The sequence below is a fragment of the Girardinichthys multiradiatus genome, chromosome 23, assembly GCF_021462225.1.
Source record: "Girardinichthys multiradiatus isolate DD_20200921_A chromosome 23, DD_fGirMul_XY1, whole genome shotgun sequence".
Lineage (NCBI taxonomy): Eukaryota > Metazoa > Chordata > Actinopteri > Cyprinodontiformes > Goodeidae > Girardinichthys > Girardinichthys multiradiatus.
This window is the reverse complement of record NC_061815.1, coordinates 13,728,104-13,750,447: the sequence shown is the minus strand read 5'-3', so window position 1 is coordinate 13,750,447 and position 22,344 is coordinate 13,728,104. Positions and strand designations below refer to the sequence as shown.

The window sequence follows — 22,344 nt, the reverse complement described above, 5'->3', positions numbered from 1 at the left end:
TTCAGTCGCTTCTGATCTTTTATCCTGCTGATGGAAATGAAAACCATTTCATGATCAAATAGATGAATAATTGTAATGTATGTGCTGTGATGATGTTGCAGGACCTCTCCATGTAATGAAAATAATCTGTAGTTAGTGGTGTTGGACACTAGGTGGCAGTAAATTAAGCCTCCAGTTTATTTAATCGGGCAGGTGTGTTGAATTAAAGACTAGATCTGTTTGAATTCACGTTTTGAGGTTAGAGCAAAACAAAATCAAGTATGTTTTCAGGTTGATTTAGGCAAGTGAATATGAAATAAAACTTAAGGCAATGATGCATTAATACAAATTAAGCTTGGAAAGATGAGAAATGCCAAGGTATAAACAAGCACTGGTTGGTGGTGGCCTGTTTAAACTTCTCTGAAGGATTGTGTAAGATCTGTTTTAGAGTATTATAATCTCGCTGTAAAATGAAAACGGACACAAACCAGCAAATTCCACTCTAGATGGTTTATTTTAGTTTTTATTAAAAAAGGATTATCTTTAAACTTTGCGCCTCATATGTATTTAACAGTTTACAAAAAATGGCTTTCAAAATATTTCTTCGACTCTGACATAAATTCACAAAAATAATCTATATTGCCTATGAACATTAAAAAGTGTACATTTGTTGTAAAAACAACCAGAAGAGCAAAGGGAGGAAGAGGGCTGACTTTGTGCAGAGAAGCTGTGGGGGAAGATAACCGGCTGTTTAACAGAGAACATCAGCTGAGCCTGGACACCAGAGGAAAAACGGTTATGATCGGATCATCGGAGTGCTTCTGATGCTTGTTTGTGGTGCTAGATCACGAAAGTTAACCACAACCGTATGCATTCACAGATTTAACCAAAGGTTTTTACTAGCAGATAACCAGAGGGTGACCTTTATTTGCAGAACTAGCGATCGTCTGTCTTGTGTTAGATCCAACACCGTCCACATTTCTAGAAGACGTGTAAAAAGCCTTAAAAATAACACCTCTTACAGCCGCAGTCTAATCTCACAACGGAGATTTGGGAAAAATCTAAACTTATATTGGGAAAAAAAATCCACTTTCTAGCAACTTCTAATCAGTAATCCATGGGTTTGTTTTTGCTTGGGGTATCAATAAGACGAAACACAGTTTGTTTTAGCCACTGTTCAATATGTTGGACAAGGAGCCATATTTATCTGGCCGCTGCCTGCATGAACTGGATGTTAAGGGAAGTAAGAAAAATCTCCAAAGCTGTAGCAAAGAAAAGTGGCATCCTGGGATCACCCAGTCTATGTAACAACTATCAGATGCCATCTGCATGTTATTTGGGGGCAATGCCAAAAACCAAACTTTTCTCTCCTACCATCACAAACATTAAGTTTTCTTAGCTTTACCAGGAGTGTAACTGGTAAGATTGGGCTCACGCCCACTCTTCAGTACAGTAATGCTGTGGGCCTGTTTCTCTTCCAAGAACCATGGGAGGTTTGTTAGACTGCACAGAACCCCGAAATCTGCAACATTTGCAGAATATTTTACGTTAAAATCTGGTGGACTCTTAGCATTGAAATATAAATGTGTCACCTTTGGGTCTTTCAACAGGTTTTGTTTCATTCTTCTACATTTTCTCTGGGTGAGATAATGCTACAGGAGTAAAAGAGGAATTTACTTTATGGCTTTTTACACACAAACGTGGAGCAGGTGGTAGCTTGAAGAACCGTCTTACTGCTTTATCCCAGAATACTGATGCAAATAGATGCTGGTGTGTTTAAAAAATAAAACAGTTTTAAATTTACACAACTTGTTTAAAACTTGACAATATGTCCAAGTAGTAAGAAACATGATCCAATTTGGATGCTTAAAAAAAACATGCAAATATATATAAAAACAAATATAGAATCTTTTTGACACTGACTGAGGTTGAGCAATATGTCAATATGAGCTGATAAATATCACACAGATCCGTACCCCAGCAATGCAGAACATAGGCTACTTTCAATAAATGTGAAGAACACCAAATGCCTAAACATTTTGAGAGAACCTTACGATTCTTTTCTCAGTTCCTTTCCTTAAAATCAGTAGAGCTTCTATGGATCTGGGGATGTATATTTATGTATATTCACCATTTTCCTCAGTTTACCTTTAGGTATCAAAGATGTTAGCAGACCATTGCAGAATAAACGTTTACATAAGAAAAGAAGGCAAAGAGTCACAACTTCAGGATGCATACTGATAAGTGCCTCTTTAAATAATAATAATGCTAATTTTGTTGCCAAATTATGCCAGTGAACTATGATCTGTTTTGCTGTTGCTTCCAAAGTGTATCAGGCTTTAATTGGGCTGGTTATTACATGTTTCTGTTGATTTCCCAGACTCGTTTTACCAACATGTATTCATTTTGTAACATATTATTTTTTAGCTCATAGACTTTATTCATATTGCACAACCCCTCATGCCAACACATGTCAGTATCAACTAAAAATGGTCAGATATTAAGTAACAGGATCAGCGAAGATAAAAAAAAAAACAAGTAATAAATAAATAAATAAAATTTAAATCTGTTGTTGCAGACGTAATCTGGTTTAATCTGTTTCCACCTGTCTGCCACAACTTTGCATGAATGCATAACCCTTTTTCTTTACCCATCACAAAATGTATGTTTAGAAACGAAAATGCTTTTCAGACCAGCTGAAAAAAGGTCTGTTTGCAAAGAGTAACAGGCTGGGGGGGGGGCACTAGGTTCTGTACTCGAACACACATTTAAGGATCTGCCCACTTTTTGTCTCCTGAACATGTCCTCACTGATAAATCTAGACGTGTAAGGCCTCTGTCATCCCAAGCAGCTCGGCTCTGAAGGACTCCCACCAAGTTAAACAACAACACAAGGCCATCATTGCCTTTCTTCTTTGGGTCTCCGAATCCTCGGCTTGCCGTTTTTTGATGCTGGTCACGCCAGAAGTCTTTTGGTGATGAAACCCAGGAGTGATGAAAACGTGCTTCAGAAGATAGAAGCCTCTCCGGTTACTACCTGCCATGGTCATTAGGAAGCTGCGACCAAGGGGCTTTGTCCTCCTCCAGTTCAGCAAGGGCGGTCTCCAGCTGCTGGATCAACACTCGCTTTTTGAACCTGTCAAATCAGCAAACTTTATTAGGAGGAGGCAGGAAGTCAAACAGGAAACAGAGGTGTTTGAAAGTTCAGCAGAAAGTAGCAAATAAAAAAGACATCCTGTTTTGTCTGAATAATATCAGTCAGTGAATTTCCCCCTGGGGTCAACATATAGTAGAAACATAATGACTCTATGACGTAACATGAAACCAAGCCCTCCCTTGGTTCACATTCATACACAGTGTTTATGTTTTCAGTGAAGTCTTGTAGAAAGCAGCTGCCAGTGAGTGTTTTAATGCAGGATCCTTTTCTTACAATGCCTTCCAAAAATATTCATACACCAAGAACACAAATTAATGCATAACTTTGAAATAAAAGGAAAAGTATCCATGATTATCCAAAGAAAAAAGTCTGGTGTGCATTTGAATTCATCCCCTGAACTCAACACATCTCTCTCCGATAACAGCTGCAAGCTTTTTTGCTGTATGTTTCAAAAAGAGACTACACTTTTTGCTCATCCTTGCTCAAGCTCAGTAAGACTGGATGGAGAACAATTTCTACATTTTGCAACCTGCTGTCTATCTTATTTAGGTCTAGACTTTGCCTAGACCATTCTAACATATGAATCTGCTTTGTACTTGTTTTGCTTTAGTGTGGTGATTCCTGCTGAAGGGTGAACCTTGACCCCAGTCTCAGGTCTTTAGAGCTTTAAAAAGATCAAGAATCACTCCCTATTTCTTACCTCACAGCTTCTTTGATTGCATGTTGGATGAAGTACTTTCGAACAGTTACTGGTCCTTTCACCTGCTGCAGTAGGCCGAGTATGGGTTTATAGTCTGAGAAAAACACACACAGATTAAAAGAAGAATTGAGTCTGATGGTGAGACCAGTACACTGGTTTCTACTCACTTTGTCCAGGTTTGCGGACCTCCTTGATGACTCTGCTCCGTAACTCTGCTTGGCAGCCATCCAGCGGGGTTATGTAAATGGTGCTGAGCACAGCGAGGTCATCTTCATTGCTGTCCAGCTCGCTCTGTGGACTCAAACGGTTGCAGTTGTGTCCCTCCTCCATCAGCTGCTCTTCTAGATTATCTTCCACCAGTTCGTCTTCCACAATACTTGTTTCCTCATCCTGAAATGATGCCACTATTCCAGCCTTATCGTCCAAGACCAACGGAGATGGTTTCATCACCTCTGTATCCACCTCAGTGGGCCAGATCTCACCAGAGTCCAGCCCAAGGATACCATCACCGTTGCTCTCAGTGACCACTATGCTGCTTCCATCTGTTCCTGGAAAAACTATGGAAAAAACCAATCTTAAACACAAAAGATGTTTCCCTCTGAACAACACATAAGAATCAGGCTTTACGTGCTTCTTAATCCTACCTTTATGCTGTGGTGAGTGTTTGAGGAGATTCTGCTGGCCTTGAACCCCTGCCAAACTCTTTCCCATTACGATATGGTTGGTGTTCCCTGGTGGAGTCTGGGGCCGCCGCAGCAACGGGAACATACTCCGTCTTCGCTTCATGGTGCCACTCAAGTTGGAATCACCAGAATGTCCCCTTTTCCTGTTCTGAGGGCCTGCTACAAACTCGTCTGCCTCATCAATCATCATGCCCTGGGAAACACAGTTGAGAAAACACAACATTGCAGAAAACAAAAAACAACATATCCATATATAGCTGGGTAGATATGATACCTGGAAAAGTATTCATATAAAAGGATTGTGAAGTAGTAGCACAGTAGGAAACGTGGTTTTCAAAAATGTTTCAAAATAAAACCAGAAAAGTGTGGCATGGATTTACATTTTGCCCCCTTTACTCTGATGCCCCCAAAATAAAATCTAGGGCAAACAAGTTAATAAAGTCCACCTGTGTGTGATTCAATCTCAGTATAAAAAAGCTGTTCTGTGCCGGCTTTAGGCGTTTGCAGGAAAACCACAGTGAAACATGGTGGTGGCAGCATCATGCTGTGGAGATGCTTTTATTTGGCAGGGACAATGAGCTGGTCAGACTGACAAGATGATGGATGGAGGTAACTACAGCACAATCCTGGAAATAAATCAACCTGTTAGGGGCTGCAACAGACTTGAGGATGGGGTGGAAGATCACCTTCCAGCAGGACAACGACTCTGAACATACAGCTAGGCTACAGTGGAACAGCTTTGGTTCAAAGCATATACATGTTAGCGTGGCCAAGTCAAAGTCCAGACCTAAATCCAACTGATAATCTGAGTCAACACTTGAAACCTGATGTGCAAAGATGCTTTTCATCCACTCTGACTGATTTAAAGATATTTTGCAAAAACAAAAGGTTTTCAGTCTCTAGACGTGCAACGCTGGCAGAGACATACCTAGAGAGACTTGCACCTGTAATTGTAGCAAATGTGTTCTGGCTCATTACAATAACACGCCACACTGTTCAGATTTTTCTCATTAAAACATTTGAAAACCATGTATCATTTTCCTTCTACTTCCCAATTATGCACCACTTTGTGCTCATGTGTCACATAAACGTCCAACATTATATATTTAGGTCTGTGGTTGTGACTTGAGAAAGTTCAAGGGGTATATGTGTATGCTACATGGGTTAACAGCCCAGATTATTTGGCTGGGTTGGTAAATTTGTACCTTTTTATCCTGCTTGAAAGGATTCCCAAACGTGTGGAGCCGTTTAGGTTGATCAGGATCGATCTCTCTCAATGGAGACGGCATCATTTTCAGGTACTCCTGATAGTTTCCCATCTGAGCCACAGGAATACTGTGCAGAAAGTCTAACAACCACAACAACAGGAATCTTTATTCATATCAATAAATTCACATTCAAATTAGTTTTATTGGTAATGTGTGTGTATCTTAGATAAGTATTTTCCAAGGATGCATCTCAGGCATCGAATCGGATTTTTGTGTGCTACAAACTCTTGCAGACATGACATACCTTCATCTTGACCTCGGATCAGTTTAAACGAGGTCCGCAGCAAATTGGTGCGCATTCTAGTAAGCTGATCCAGGAGGTTTCGCCTTGGGATGTCATAGGCGTTCCGGTAAGCTTGAGGTTTTACGTCCTGTGAGCACATTTTAGTTAAGACTCAGTTAACACTCTACTTGCAACTTTTTTTACCAAAGAACAGAATGTGTACTGTTCACAGCTGAGATGGTTTTACGGTCCCAAACCTACCTTATTGAGAAGAGCAATCTGGAAGCCTGCAAACTCTTTGAAGTTGATGTCGACCAGGCGGAGAGGGCCTTCCCCGGTGATTCCCTGCAGCAGCTGCTTGAAGTCCCGCCGGTGGGCCAGGGATAGAGAGCTGGAGTGGTTCTTCACCTTTATGCCCGTTTCTTGAGGTGCTTTTTTGCCCACAGACACTATTAGACGGTCCGATTCAATTTTTGCCTTTAGGGAAACAAAAATGAAAAAGGAAACAAAAAAATGCAGCAGTAATGAGTGGGAATGAGTACAGGCGTCCCTCTGTCTCTCGCTGAGAGTCAGGATATCAGTGGATAAAAAATATAAAAACTGCATCTATGAGTATCATTTGCCTCAGTGCTTCCTGGCTGTTATTTACTCTGGAACAGTCAAAGCCTGGAGGAGGCTGATGTAAATGTAAGAAACATCGATGTTTCCACACTTGATCATTTTATCTCTACTTAAATACAAGGACCAAATCACGACACTCTCACTTCCATGTTTTGTAGATGGGATACCGTTCCTGCTAAGGAATCTTGTGGTTTCTTTTCTGGAGGTACGACTCATTTTAACTCAAAGCCTATGTTTAGGCTTTGACAGGTAGGAATGTTGTTTTGAATAATGCGCGCAGCAGCTTTCTCCATGCAAACCAAACCTGAACAACACTGTAGATATGAGCAAATTTAGGCATGCAGCAGCTTCCTGATCTGTGATGGAAAACAAACATCTGCCTTGGGGTGGGTTCACACGGTGCGACTATCTATGGAACATCTATGGTCCTGAGCTCAGTGGTGGTCTGAGGTCATTCATTGTGGCAGACACATCGACTAAAGACAACGTTCGTCAAACATCAAGCAGCGCCTGAAATGTTCTGGACAATCTGTGCGGCTGCTGCTGCCACCAACGTCTGATGTCGGTCCTGTTTTGCCAATCCATGAGCCGTCTCCTTTCCCTCATCCTTCTCTCCATCTTTACCCCATCTGACTCTAATCATAGGATCATTAATAATAGTAAAAATGTTCATTTATTGACCGTGTTTAATCGGGTTTTAACGGTCCTGTGTTGTTAGTATTTGCTTTGTCTAACATATCAGCTTATAAGTTCATGTACTTTTAACTGGCTTTAAATGAATGTCAAGTTCTTTTGTATTTCTCATTGTGTAGAGTGGCGAAAAGTAACAGGGCTCTGTGTCAGACTCCGGCTTCCTGGAGACACCTTGAGCAGCTTTAAAATATAATCTACAATAAAAATTAAAGATGGATTTTTCCTTGGGGCTTTTTCAATAAAACATGAATATTTTGAGGCCTTTTACACACCTTTAATATGAATTGCTAATAAATGTGGAAGCTGCTGTATACGAATATCAGAAAACTATAGTTTTAGATGAAAAAAGAGGAAGTAAGTGAAAGAAGGGAATCCTGTCTGAACTCATTCCTTTTTCTGAAGGGAAAAGTTAAATAAGGAACTGAATATTTTCTTAACTGCAGCACTGATATGATCTTTGTGTAAAGTTTTACCTGATAAAATCTGTTCAGAAAAAACAGCATTTATACTTCCAGAAACCTCAACAGTATCTGAATCTGATCTCCAAATATTAAGATCTCCCTTCAAGGGACTGATTCACACAGCTTGTTAGGATTACACCCTCCCTAACTACAATAGGTCACCTGCTGTTTTGGACGATGTAACAGCATCATATGTCCATGGTGCTTACCTGCTGGCTGAGCTTCTTCAGGTATGAAATGACACTATAGCTCAGGCCACAGTCCATGGTGTCTGCAATAAGGTTCGGTGTACCCATCATCCTCATTGCCTTTTTTAAGGGCTGTCAGGAGAAAGCAGAACAAAGTTTGGTTAGATAATTGTGAAATAAATCAATCAATAAAACCAACCACTGCTGAAGATTTTAAGTATATTTTACCAGCAGGTAGTATGGAGGCATCGTCTTTAGGTACATCTCAAAGGCCTGTCGCCACTTCAGGTTTGGCTTGAGTTTGTGAACTTTAAATAAATCATCTGAAAGGAGAAGAAGGTTGTTGGAGAACTGCTGGCATCCAGAGTCATTCAGCTGTGCTCCTCGCTGTTCATTAAGCACAAACATTTCCCTACTTTAGTCTTATGAAGTCCTCATTAAAAGACACTATTTGCCAGATGTTTTCCGGGGTTCCTTCACGTTTTTTATGTCAAAATGTCAAACTTTTCCAGACTCAAATTGCTAGATTTTTTCTGGGGATTGTACACCATCCTGGACATTAGCCAGTACTGCTTGAATATAAATCGGATGCTATTGTCTTTCGGTTCCACCAAATATGAAACAAACAATTAAACTGGCTCCTGTGCTTTAGGACTACTTCACAGCTTCCGTAAAATTTGGTCTAAAATAAATCTGCTCTGTATAAAACTTTTAAATCTCTGTTAGGACTTGACTAGGGTGTCCTGGACTAAAAGCAGATTATTTAAAGGATTGTACTTTTGTTCCATTTGTCGACAAGAAAAAAGCGGTTTTGATGTTTTAAAGAACCACAGGTGCAGTTTAACCTCAGTTTAAGAGACCATTCAGTTAATAAATCAGAAGCTTAAATACTGGTTGGTAAAATGTTCAAATCAATTTGTGAAGTGGCAAATTACACATAAAGCATGCCATTTAAATATTAATAAATGTAAATCCCACTGTTTCTTTAATTATTCTTATATTTCTGTCCTTTAGAAAAAGGAAGACGAAAAACAAGTCCAGAAAACAGTCAGTTTTATTGTTTCCATACTTATCCAGTCCTGAAAAATTATTATTGCAAATTGCAGACTTTCCTAGACTTTTACCAGCTAAATATTACTTAGGAATAAAAAACTGTAGATGAACCCATGATGTGACCCAGAAGCCGTTTTGAATTTAGCATCAGCTCTGATCTACTGACCCAGACGTTCTGAGGCCACGCTGAGCAGGTGTTTAGTGCTGCGGGTCTTACCGAGTAGCGGAAGAATGACGGGATAGTTGTAAGGCATGACGAACAGATTCACACAGGTCAGAGTGGTGCTGGCTTTCAGGTAGCCAAACGGCTTTCCAAGGTCGTTTTGTTTCCCGCTGCTGCTAACAAAAACCTGAGAACAAGGAAGTTAAACATCACTTTGGCTTACTGTGAGGTTCGCTGTGAGGTTAATAAAAAATTATCAACTTTACTACAGTTTTTCTATGAGTTACTAATTCACCAAAACATGAGACGATGCTAGAACCAAGTTGACTAATTATTACCAGAACAGCAACCAGAGGAAGAGGTGATCACATTCAACCTACCTGCCAGCACATGTGTGGGGACTTCCTTTCCAGAATGTACTGGGTGAGTGGGGATGGCTCCAGCTCATACTTGTCAAAGGGAAGTTTGTCAATCACCATGGGCTCACAGTCCACACATGAGAACCGCACCACGGGGTGAGCAGAGCGAGGTGGCTGGGAGGAACACAGAAGTTCTGTTTGCACAAATCCAACAAACTTCCTGCCTTTAAGGTATGGCAAAGTGAAGCGAGATTTACTGCTGCTTGAGTTCAAAGTGTTGAACCCCTTTGAGGGTGTGTCAAATATATCAAGAAAAACTAGGAAATTGTAACAAATGAAAGAGGGAAATAGTAGCAGCAGCAGCCTAACACCAAACTGCTTACCAGGGTTGGAGAGTTCTGGTCCGGCCAGAAAGACTCTGGTATGGGCCAATGGCCGACCGGGACACCCGTCTTTGGGTTTGGCCGAACATAGATCAGTTTGTGGCAGCTATGCCAGAGCTGTGGGTTAAAAGATGAAACGGGACGACTGGGCTCCACAGAGTTATCTGCAATATTTAAGACATGACAAAACAGATAAATTCCATAAATAAGCAGATATTGCTGCTCTAGTTCAGACACAGCGCCTTGCTTAAGTATTCACACCTAGGGGTGTGCGATATGGACTTAAATGTTTATCATAATATTTCATGTTATCATTGTGATAACACTAAAAGTGATGACAAAAAACTATCACTTCTTTTCAGACATTTTTAGGTAACAGTACGTCTGCATCTGCCCGTCACAGCAATCATAGTCCCACAAATAAGGTTCTAAGAATAAAACCCTTTTTGAAAAAGGCTTCTTTAGGACACCAGTTACATAAAGAAGTGTACATTTCATCACTAAACTGCACACAGTGACTGCATTTAATCATATTTTACTAATGTTTACAGATGCTCTAATGGAACCAACAGTGGAGAAAAGAGTAAAAGTAACAATCCATACAATACAGTGTTTGATATGACATACCAACACAAAGTGTATACTTCTATACTGAAAAGTGACACGTGATTTTTAAAAAGGTTCACAAACAGTAATCTGTAAATCTGCCATGATTTCTATTTAGCACCCAAAGCAGGTTTAATGCTGCCACCACCGTTGGGATGATGTGTTCAGGGTGATGCACAGTGTTGGTTTTCTATGAACCCAGAACAACCTCCATCCCATCTTGCATGTAGGTCACAAAGTTCAACTCTCCTCCGTGGGCCTGACAACTAAGGTGGGCGGCCACGTCTTGGTTAAGTCTGAAGTTGTGACATAATTGACATTTTTAGATGACGGATTAAACAGAGCTCTGTGACCTGTTCAACCCGTCTGGATTACTGTTTAAAAAAATCCAAAGCTTTAAACTTCTCAACCCTTTGAATGTCTCCACAACTTTCTCCCTGAACTGTCTGCAGTGTTCCTTGGTCTTCGTGATGCGGTCTGTTCAATAATGTTCTCTAACAAGCCTTTGGGGCCTACGCTGAACAGCTGGATATATGCCAAGATTAAATTACACACAAGTGGACTCTATTCCCTAATCAGGCGACCTCTGAAGGCAGTTGGTTTTACTCAATTTTTTAAGGCAACAGAGTAAAGGGGGTTGAATACAAATACACACCACACCTGTTTGAAATTTGAAAACCTGAATCATTGTCTTTCCTGTTCACAGTTACGCACCACTATCACATGAAATTCATTGCAGTTTATGGTTGCAAAGAAACAAAATGTCAAAACGTCTGCAAGGAACTGTTACTTAAGAACTGCCATGTTATCAAACCAGAAAGTGGAATTAATGGTTTGGTTTAAGAAGCTCTGTGGAACGTCATAACAGATTCTTTCCTGCTTTCATCATCTCAACCACTTTTTTCTGTCCACATTAGGTTTGCTTAGTTAACTGTAAGAAATGTAAAGAGGAAGTGTGCACAGGTTATTTGACCTTATTTGCCTGACTGGGCTCAAATTTAACCTTTTCATTGTTGCCCTGCACCTTTTGTTGTGTGCATCGGTCAAAAATTCACCTTCTGCTCCAAGAGGCGGGTCTGGCCCGGTCTTCTCAAAGTTGATGACGACACCACTTTGAACCTTTTGGACTAGAGACTCCAGACATTGGTTTAACATCCGTTGCGTTCGCACACAGTACGATCGTCCTGAGAGGACCAAACTTCAGAGTGAGTTTTTGTCTTTCAGAAACACAGTGAATGAACCAAAAAAGGACAAGAAAATACCAAACCTCCAGTGACTTCGCACATCTGCGTGATTGCCGACTCATCTGTGGGGACGCTGCCGAGCTGCTCGTTGTCTGGTGCAGCTGCTCCTGGCAGCCTCAGTACCAGTGCAAACAGCCGCTGGTCCCAGCGAAAAGGCTCTTTGGTGAGCTCGCTGCCAGCCAGGGGAGAGTTCAGGGGCAGGTGCAGCTACACAGCAGCGGGTCATCGGGTGTAAATAATTGGCGTTATTTGAACACAGAGAGATAAGAGGCTTTCAAAGACAAGAGCACTGTTGTACAGCTGGTATTACTATGAAACAGAAGATGATAGTGTTATTGTATTTGTTTGTGCTCTCACCTCATCTGGCACCCCGGAGCTGTTTGTAAGCTTATTCCCATCAGTGATGGTAATGATCACAGATGGCTCCAGGAAGAATGGGTTACGGCCCTGGAGGGAAACAGTCGCATTCAGCGATTAGGCCGAAGAACAGTAAGTCCATTGAGGTTCACTACTCTGCTTTTCTGTCTTTACATGCCAAAACCTGCATCTGGGATCTGTGCCAAAGAGATTCCAATCCCCTAAAACCGTACATCTCAATAGCCTTCCTGGCTTAAACTAACAACATAATCTTTACAAAATGTTTAAACAGAAAATACAGTAATCAGGCTTTAACAACCATCACAACCCTGATAACTCACAGGATAGCAACGGCAGCTCTGTGCAGCTGCGGCTAATCTTTGCTTTGTGTGAGAAAGTCATGTGTGAGAATGTCCTCGTTCTGCTAGGTAAGGGCAGCGCAGCAGAGGTCAGGCTCATCTAATTCAAACACATGGGGAATGCCTAAGTAAAGAAGCATGCTCCTGATATACAGAAGTCGTCTCGCTGTAGCAATTCATTTCTGCCTTCGAGATGGGCTTCAGAGAGAAGATAGAGGAGAAAATCACTTTGTTATCTGAGGCAAGGTTGAGTGGATTAAGCGACAACCAAAAGTCGATTTTTATCCTCGTTATTTTTAGGCAGAGAAGTGAATAAAAAAAATAAGAAAAATGTTACAAACTTGTGTTGAATGGATCAAAATGTTCTGTCATCTTCAGGTAAACCTCATGCACCTATTAGAGGCCCTCTTTTTTTCTCAAACTACAGTAACTTACTCCAAACATTAAATCTAACTTCAATTACTTTTAAACTTCCTGACTCTGGCTTTCGGTTTATTTCCCAGTTTGTATCTGAAGCGTTGCCATTTTGTCCCAACCTACTGCCACTTCATACTCGTAAACTAACCATTTTATATCCAAATCCTTATCAGTTTATTATTCTTTGTAGTATACAAAGAGCATACTTTGTTAGTTAAATAGAGTGAGAAAGGTTTGTAGTTACAGTGATGTAAAAAACTGCCAAAAATAATGTGCCCACTTACATATTTCTTCCGTTTTCATTTTCTTGTCTCACACAAAAATCTTTACAAATACTAAATACAACAAGCAGTTTGAGGATTTATTTTATTAGGGCTAACAAGCTATCCAAGCCAACATAAGTGAACCTAAGTGAAAATATAACCATGTGTTACATCCTGAATTTAGTCTGATTAACTATTTTTTTTAGTTCAGTTGAACTAGCCATCCAAGCCTGCTTATGGTTTGACCTGTAGAATCAAGAAATCACTTAAAAAGTACATGTCTGACATCACGAAGTAGGCTAAAAGATCTCAGAATGCAACACATCACCCCTCAAGCTAAAGAAATTCAAAAATCAATGAGACACAAAATTAGTGACTTCTATCAGCCTGCAAGGTGTTACTGAGCCATTTCTATGGTTTTAGGGGTCAGCAAACCACAGTGAGGGCCATTGTCCACAAAACAGAGAAAACATGGAACAGTGGTGAAGCTTCCCAGGCCTACCTAAATTACTCTAAGAGTTCATCAACAACTCATCCAGAAGGTCACAAAAGATCAACCTCCAACACACTATTTGCCTTAGTTAAGGTCGGTGTTCCTCATTTAACAATAAGAAAAAGACTGGGCCAAAATGGCATCCATGGTAGAGTTCCAAGGTGAAAACCACTGCTGACCACAGAGGATGTCTCACATTTGCCGAAAACATCTTGATGATCTGCAAGACTTTAGGGAAAATATTCTGTGAACTGACGAGACACAAAGTGGAACGATTTGAAAGGAGTGTGTCCCTTTACATCCAGTGTAAAACTAACACAACATTTCTGGAAAAAACAATGCCCCAACAGTCAAACACGACAGTGGTAGTGTGATGGTCTGGGGCTGCTTTGCTGCTTTAGAGCCTTTACAACATGGCATGACTGATGGAACCATGAATTCAGCTCTCTTCCAGAAAATCCGGGTGGAGAATCTCCAGCCATCAATTTGTCCCTTAAACTCAAGTCAATGATCCAAAGCACACAGCAAGTCCCAATCTGAACGGCTCAAAAACAACAACAAATTAAAGCTTGAGGGATGGTGTAGTTAACTCTGGACTTAAATCTGACAGCTATGCTGTGGCTTGGCCTTAAACTGGCATGCTCAAAAACTTTCCAGTGTGGCTGAATTAAAATGCTTCTGCAGAGGAGGGTCGGCCAGAAACCCTGTGTTGTGAGACTGATTGGGGGCACAAACAGTTAGTTGGTTCAGGTGCAAAAACTGTACTTTTTCACATAGAGCCACATTAGTTTGGATTTAATCCTAAATAAATGAAGTCGTCGTTTGAAAACTGATTTTGATATTTCTTAATGTTATCTTTGTCCAATTATAAATAAGAATTTGTATCAAATAAAGTATCTTCAAAGTATTTTCATTACATAAGAAGATACCACAGCAAAATATACATATAATTCAATGTAATTGTGTATTTTTTTCTGAAATCTGTATTGCACTGTATTAACAATGATTTTGCTTCGGGGCTGTGTGAGGAGCTTGCACTGTGTGGACGTGTCTTCATCAGTTTTTCGAGGGTGTGCCCCTATGAGGAGGGGATTCATGGCATTTGGGTTTGGAGGCATGTGTTCGATATCTGCATCCTGGTTGTGGGTGGCCCTTTGGGGAAACTCATGCTGGAGTTCATTCGGGGTGGGGGGCTGAGATCAGAATTCATTGGGGGGTTGGGACTGTTTCCTCCTGGGACGGCTCTGATTGGCTAGATAGACCCCTTTTTTGTTCATGGCCCCCTCTCCCCGGATGGGGATGGGGGTCATTATGGGCTGTGGTCGGTGCATGGGTTGTTCGGGTTTGGACGGTGACGGCACTAGTCTGGGCTGGTGCTGGGGCGGTCTGCCTCTCTCCACCCCAGAATGAAGGGGACCACCTCCTGGGTTCAGGGGCTGGTTGCCTCTCTGAGGTATTGGCACCTGGACCTGGGAGTTTAGAGTATGTATGGTGAATGTGAGTGAGTGTACGACGTCCATTGTTTTGTTTGTTTACGTTGGGTGTGTGGGTGTTTTTTATGTGTACGCATGAGGGTGGAAATGTGCGATTGTAAATGTGTGTGCCTCTTTTTGTGTCAGGTTGGGTCTTAGACTGCTCCCCCTACTGGATCAGCTTAGGCCCCCTTAAAATGTGGGGCCTATTTCCTTCCTGCCTCCCTGCCACTGGTGGCTCATGTCTCTGCCCGCTGGTGTATTGGTGGTTCTCTGTGTCGGAGGCTAGGTGCTTTGGTGTGTGCTGGCTCACTCCCGGTGGCTTCTTGCCAGGGCATGGGCCACTTGGCTCTGTCGGGCCACTGCTTGGGGGGGGATGTGCCCCAGGGACTCGGGGGAGCTGCTAGGGTAGACGGCTGCGGGGCCTGTGGGCTCGTCACTGCAGCTCCCTGGTGCATCTGCACTGTGGCTCCTGGGCGGTTCCCCTGGGGCTCTCTTCTGCTCTTCTCTGGGGGGAGTTGCGGTAGGCCTGGCGGTGGCCCTCCCGGGGTTCCTGTGCTCTCCCCATGTCTGTCTTGGGTCCAGAGGGGCAGGTCTGTGGCTCCTCACATACACACTCGCTATTGCATATTTTTATGGAGATACACTTACACCCACAGGTGCTGGATTCAGGTGTTAACAGATACAAAGATGTTCTACACTGAGCTGCAGTTACCACCAAATACATCTTGCATTCATTAGAACCGTGTACTTTTTGGTAACATTGCTGTTATTTCTGCATTTCTGCAGGTGTGGAAGAAGTCTTCTAGTATCTTGTATTCTCTTCACCAATCTTTCTCTCCTCTATTCTTTTCTCCTTCCATCAACTTTATCCTTTTTGCCCGACCTATTTCTCTTTCTTGCTTCTTTTCTTACCTTTTTGTTTCTGTCTCCGTGTCCATTGCAATTGAAATAATCCCAAAGCAGTTACTAATAAAGTTACTTTTATAAATATCAAGCGGAGCATTAAAATGCTCCACTTGTGAGAGTAAATTTGCTTGGCTTCTTCTTGGCACAGAGTGAAGGACAGGACACTGTAAAAAAAAAAAAAAAATTTGGTTGTGATCCTGCTTTGGGCCAGATGGCTCTCCTTAAATATGATGGATTTTGACCCCTAATCAAACCAAAATAACTAAGAAACTTCCTGCTGGTATATATTTATAGGAGTCATAAAATTATATTTCCTTTTAGAAGACAAGTAGATGAGTAGATAATAGAAGTTAACTGTAGATCGTCAGTTGTCATAGCAGGTATGAAACATCCCCAAAGAAGACGGCTCCAGCTTGTACCTGAACTAGACGTTAAAATAAACAAAACTGCAAAAGTACAACATGGTGAGGGGAGGTGAAATGAACAGCAACTGTATCATTTTTGTTGATAACATAATAATAAAACAAGTCAAGTAATTCTTTAATTACTTAAACATCAAATAAAACTTTAAGAGTTTGCAAAAATCACTTAGATAAATGTGCTTTATTGAAAAGCCAGATACCTGTCCATAGTTGTCAATTCCAGAGACAAGTCGGTTGAGGTTAAGAAGGTCAAAGGCTGTGCGGAGTGCATGCCCTAACGTGGTAAGTCCAGACGCTTGCAGGTTCTTCAGCTCGCACATAAAGGTAGTGTGGTTCTCCTTCCAGCCAGCCTGAAATAAAAACAACCAGGATTTGGGATGAGCGACTTTCTGGAAACTGCAAACGGGCTGAGAATGCATGAAGTCTGAGAGCAGGGTGAAGAGCTACCGACCTAAAATAGATGCACACCCACATATACATATGCATGCCTTGTTATTACAAAGAAAAACAGAGTTTTGTTCTCAGGCAAATCAAACCGATTTAATGATTCAGATCCCTCCTGAGGGAAGGAGTTACGCGTCTTTGCAGTCCTTCAGTTCTGAGTGACATAACGTCACTGTAGGCACAGGTAACTGAAGCTGGTGAATGTTGAAATTCAGAGATGGCTGTTAGGTCATACATAACAGTAATCCAGAAATACACTTCCCACTGCTGTATGTTCTCTGTAGGAGACTTTTTCTCCCACAGGAGGGCATGCAAGTGTGCAACTGCTTTTCCACTTTCATCTACGGGGTCAACTGCTTTAGTGCTGCAGCTTTATGCTTAATCTAAGGACGACCTGCCAGACACAGACCCTTATATAGATCAGAAGAAATGTAAGACTACTTGCACTCAATAATTCAGACTACAGAATATTTCTGTTTTCTTCCTGCAAAAGCCCGTCTCTGGCACCCCCCACATCCACAATTTATTGCATCTGTGAATGTGCAATCACACTAGCCCCAATCAGTACAACCTCATTATTTCATCGTAAAGCTCAGCGCACGGATCGGGCAGAAACAGCCAAAGGGGGAGAAGAAAAGAAGACATAAAAGGGCAGTTGAAGACAGACTGCACAATGAGGGAAAGACCTGTCAGACAGCAGCACCATGGATCGGTTTATGAGAGGCAAGAGAATCACATCCTGGTAACTTTGACTGAGGTGTGATACACAAGTCTTTGCTGTCAGCCACATTTACAAATTGTTCTGCAACCGTTTCACTCTCGTAAGCACCGAGATTCACACAGCAAGGTGTCGGGATATGAGCTAAAAACAGTTATTCTGTTGTGGTGGACATAGGAAAACAAAGAGTTGCAGAGAAACAGATGCAGTATGTGTTGTTTCATTCTGTTTCTTTAGTTACAGACAGGTTCCCTCATCCTCATGCACAATATATTTATAATTAAATAGAGTGAAAAGTGAAACAATTTATTGTTGCATGCATATTCTAATAAATTTCATCACACCATGCTCGGTGCCAATCACAAACTCTGAGTATGTTTTTATTAGATTTAATAAGATAGGATAAAATAAAGCAGTGAATATTTGAAGTGGAAAGAAAATAACATTTGGCTTTCAAATATCTTTAAATAGAAATATCTGAAATGTTCAAGTTTAGCTTATATTAGTCAACACTTTGTGGAACCAATTTTTGCACCAATTACAGCTGAGGTTCTTTTGGGGTAATCATAATCTTGTGCCCGTTTTTCTGCAGAATAGTTCGAATCTGTGAACATCACCTTTCAGGTCTTGTCACAGATTCTCCATTTCTTTAACGCCAGGACTTTGACTGGGCCATTTAACAGACGATACATGTAGCCTAACAGGCGATACGTGATTATTAAAGCATATTTACTAGATGGAGAAGGGATTGCAAACAGGAGTGTGAACTGCATTATTTTCTGCTTGTACTCAAACATATTTGCACTTTTAAACAGTACTCCAGTCCTGTTATTCTTAAGGAAATTCTGTTTTTATTTATGACAGTTTTTTAAATAAATCTTATTAGTTGTTATTAATGTTTACTTAATTGTTACTTATTTTATCTTTTTCTTTAAGTTTGCTTTAAAACAGATACTATCTTGGAAACTAGACTTTTAATTGAAAAAAAGCCTTGTGATATTTATTAAAACCATTCAATAAAGAAAACAATATTTTTTGTCCATATCAACCAGCCCGAATTTAAACCAAGCCACTGTAGCTCTGACGGTATGACTGGAGTCACTGTCCTGGTTGAAAGGTGAACCTCTGCACCAGTCTCAAGTCTTTTACAGCCTCTAACAGGGTTTCTTTCAGGATTGTCCCGAATTAGCTCCATTCATAATCCCATCGACTCTGAGCAGCTTCCCGGTCCCTGCTGAAGAAAAAAAAACCACAGCACGATGCTGCCACCACCATGTTCCACTGTGGGGATGGTGTGCTCAGGCTTATGTGCAGTGTTAGTTTTTTCCCACACATAGCATTTAATTAGTATTAACACAGATAACACATGAATCCTAATACTTGAAATTTAATTAGCATATATTTAGCATATATTTAGTTTAATATTGTTTATATTTTAGAAAACTAAAAATGAAATGCAGTTCTGTTTTGAGTTTGACATAAGCTATTAATGAGACACAGGAAATATGTGGTCTCAGATGACACTGCTAATCACCTTCAACATATAATCACAATGAAGAAACACGGTGTTGGCAGCATCATGCTGTGTGGATGTTTTTGTTCAGCTGAACAGGGGATCTGATCAGAGATGATGAAAGGATGGATCAAAGTTAACCAAAGTGCAATCCTGTAAACGAACCTGTTAGAGGCTGCAAAAGACTTGAGACTTTGGAGGAGTTTCACCTTCCGGCAAGGAAACGACGTTAAATATACAGATAGAACAACGAAACTGTTCAGATCAAAGCATATTCATGCGATTGGCCCAGTCAAAATCTAGACATAAATCCAGTTGAGATTCTCTACGAAGCGAATGAGTTTGAGCTTTCTTGCAGAGGAGAATGGGCTAATATTTTACTCTCTAAATGTGCAAAACTTGTAGATATAAAAAGAAAAACAAGACCAAAATCAAATTAAGAATCCGTTACAAAATATGACAACTGATTTTCAAAGATCTCCCATCATTGTGATTCAGTTCGAACTTATTTTGCAAACACCGAAGAGGCAAAACTTTGAGCCTCTAGGTGTACAAATCTGGTAAACAAATACCCCAAAAACCACTGCAGCTGTAACTGCAGCGGAAGGTTATTTGACAAGGTATTTTACTCAGGTGGGCTGAATACAAATCCACCCCAGACTTTTCAGATTATTGTTCGGAAATGAAAGTTAAAAACGTGCATGCTTTACATTCCACTTCACAATGATTGACTACTTTGTGTTGGTCTATCACATAAAACCCCATTGAAATACACTGACCTTTGTCATTGTGATGTGATAAAATATGTAAAAGCTGAAGGGATGTGAACAATTTTGCAAGGTGCTGTGGCTTGTACACACAAGTTACACCAGCCTGGTGAATTCCACAATATGGAACAGTCACTGAAGGAGATTGTGTAATTTGGGGGCTTGTGTTGGTATTTGAGATTGTATTTTTAGGATTAGGAAAAACTTAAATATGTGCCAAGTCAATCGGGATGAGTACATTTTTCTATGACATGAAGCGAGAAAACTGCTGCAGGGATTGAGAGGTTGCATGTCCCGTCTTCCCTATGTAGGAAAATTACCGGGAGTTTCTATGCAGGGAGCCGCTCATATCATCAGTATGGCAAATAATTATCATGTGAATGATGATAATTCTCTTTCAGCGAAGTCCTACAAACATAAAGAGAATCTCATGATGAACGGAGCTTATCAACTTTCATCCAGGAGCGGCCAATGGGAGTGAAACGCTGATACAAACGGCGGGGTAAAAAATGATTGGCATAGTCCTCGACCAATCTACGTGCAGGTCTGTAAAAAAACGAGTGACGTCATGAGGGATAATAAATGTCCCCGCCTCCATCTCAACGCCCGAGAGTTTTCTCGACACAAAAGCAAAATGTCCGCTGGATGGTCGGATGCAGTGCGGCTCCCGGTCTGCGGCTATTTGGAGCAATGATTTGCCGTTTTTTCGCCACCGGCGAACTTGAAGGAAAATAAAGTCTTACTGACAGAAAAATACGTTCGACTTGGAAATGTAAAAATGGTTTCATTTGCTAATTACCTTCACTCCGTATGGCGGCTCATCGAATGTAACTAGCATGTACCTGTCGCCTCTACTAGCCGGGTCTCGGGCACGCAGCTGTCAAAAAAGAAAACCAAAACAGCATATATTAATTTTTACCGACTTTTGCCAAGGAACCCTGAGCTCACCAAAGGTGTATGCTTGCTGAAAAAATCCGGGTAGAATCCATCTTTACCTTCATAAAGATCTCAACCGCGCCTTTAGCAACATCCAGATATGTCGTACCCAAATAAGTGCGCTGATTCATAGAGGCGGACGTGTCTAACAGAAAAACTAAAATAGGCATTTTAAATGTAAAGCCGCGGTGGTATGCTTTTCTAAGATAACTGTTATCCACATATGAGCTATCGTGCAGCCAAACAGTTCACTCATGTGTGCATATATATTTGTTATAGTAAGCCCCCCTCCGGCAGAGGGCCGTTGCATCTGCCCTCTCTGTGCCTGCCTCTCTGAGGCTGTTTCACAGCTCGCGCTGTTCAACTTCTGCTCCTAACCGAATGGAACGCCCCACCCCCACACTGCAAGCCCATTGGCCGAGTCCCAGTCTGTTGACCACGCCCCCTGTAAACATAATTATATTAAGAGGCAGTAACAGTTCGCCCTCTATGATCAATGGTAGGTTGCAATAAGCGGAACAAACAAACAGTTGGTAAAATATCTGATAGCTCCAGTAACCTGTCTTCCTGAGCTGAAAAAGCTACATAAAAAATACTGTTGGGTGTATCTGTTTAGAGATCATAATGAGTTCCCATTTTATCCCGCCTCCTCGCACAATAACGCAGCTGCTCTCTCACTATGCTGTTCTTGTGCTGCGTTCAAGGAGCTTCAGAAGGACCGCAAACACCACACAACAGAGCAAGTGAAAGTATATTTCGCAACATGGACGAGATGTTAAAGTCATCTTCATGTCTATATGTTGATTAAAAGAGTTATCGAAAACGTTACGCTGTGATAAACAATTGCGGAACGATGAAAAGATGTCTGGAGGTCATATTCAGCAAAACAGTTAATATATCATTCAAAGAAGCGAACTGTTTATCAGTTGTCAAATAGAGGCAGGAAGCACGCTCATGTATTTTCCTGAAGGAGAAATAAAATCAGCAACTGGTTTAGCTTTAATCAATAGGGCACTTATAAACTTTGCATTACATGGAATATTCTGAATTCACATAATTGTTTACATTAGAGTTGAAAACGGTTTGTTACATTAAAATATTTGATTATATTTAAAACTTAGATTTTTCTAAAAAAAAAAAAAAAATTATTTCCAGGTATTATTATGATCATTCCGTAAAACTAGAATTTAGGATAGAAGGTTCTATTTTCCTAAGAAAAAAAAAAGCCTTAAAAACAGTTGGAATATCTAGCGTTGCTTTCAGAACATTTGTACATTCACACATAAAATAAAAATTAAAGGTTGATTGGCATAATACACATATTACCTGCGATATCACAAAAAGGCTATACTACATGCTATTCACACAACTTTGTTTTGCTGTTCATCTGCAGAAGTAAGAAAAAAAGCTAAGCGTCTCCTAGGGTTGAAGCAGAACCAGTAATGTGGACCCATACTAGAACAAACTAAAGGTGACATTAGTCTATTAAAAGGC

General features: G+C 40.8%; 1 protein-coding gene across 2 annotated transcripts; it reads right to left on the bottom strand.

Moving 5' to 3' along the window:
* Positions 1-486: 486 nt before the first annotated feature.
* On the bottom strand, positions 487-21,864 carry ints6l (integrator complex subunit 6 like). Of its 2 annotated transcripts, XM_047353732.1 has the most exons (18): positions 20,910-21,855; positions 20,714-20,791; positions 16,673-16,822; positions 12,138-12,227; positions 11,804-11,987; positions 11,592-11,720; positions 9,931-10,094; positions 9,569-9,721; positions 9,243-9,375; positions 8,201-8,295; positions 7,994-8,104; positions 6,271-6,486; positions 6,031-6,157; positions 5,724-5,866; positions 4,480-4,711; positions 4,003-4,392; positions 3,836-3,929; positions 487-3,114 (listed from the first exon to the last, which is right to left on the bottom strand). In XM_047353732.1, exons 1-18 carry the CDS (start codon positions 21,018-21,020, stop codon positions 3,012-3,014), a joined length of 2,703 nt encoding a protein of 900 aa, XP_047209688.1. In that variant the 5' UTR covers positions 21,021-21,855; the 3' UTR covers positions 487-3,011. The 2 variants fall into 2 exon arrangements, with proteins under 2 accessions (XP_047209688.1, XP_047209689.1); XM_047353733.1 differs by lacking the exons at positions 487-3,114; positions 3,836-3,929; positions 4,003-4,392; ... (3 more) ...; positions 6,271-6,486; positions 7,994-8,104 and having other exon boundaries at positions 8,225-8,359; positions 20,910-21,864.
* Between the last annotated feature and the right edge of the window lie 480 nt (positions 21,865-22,344).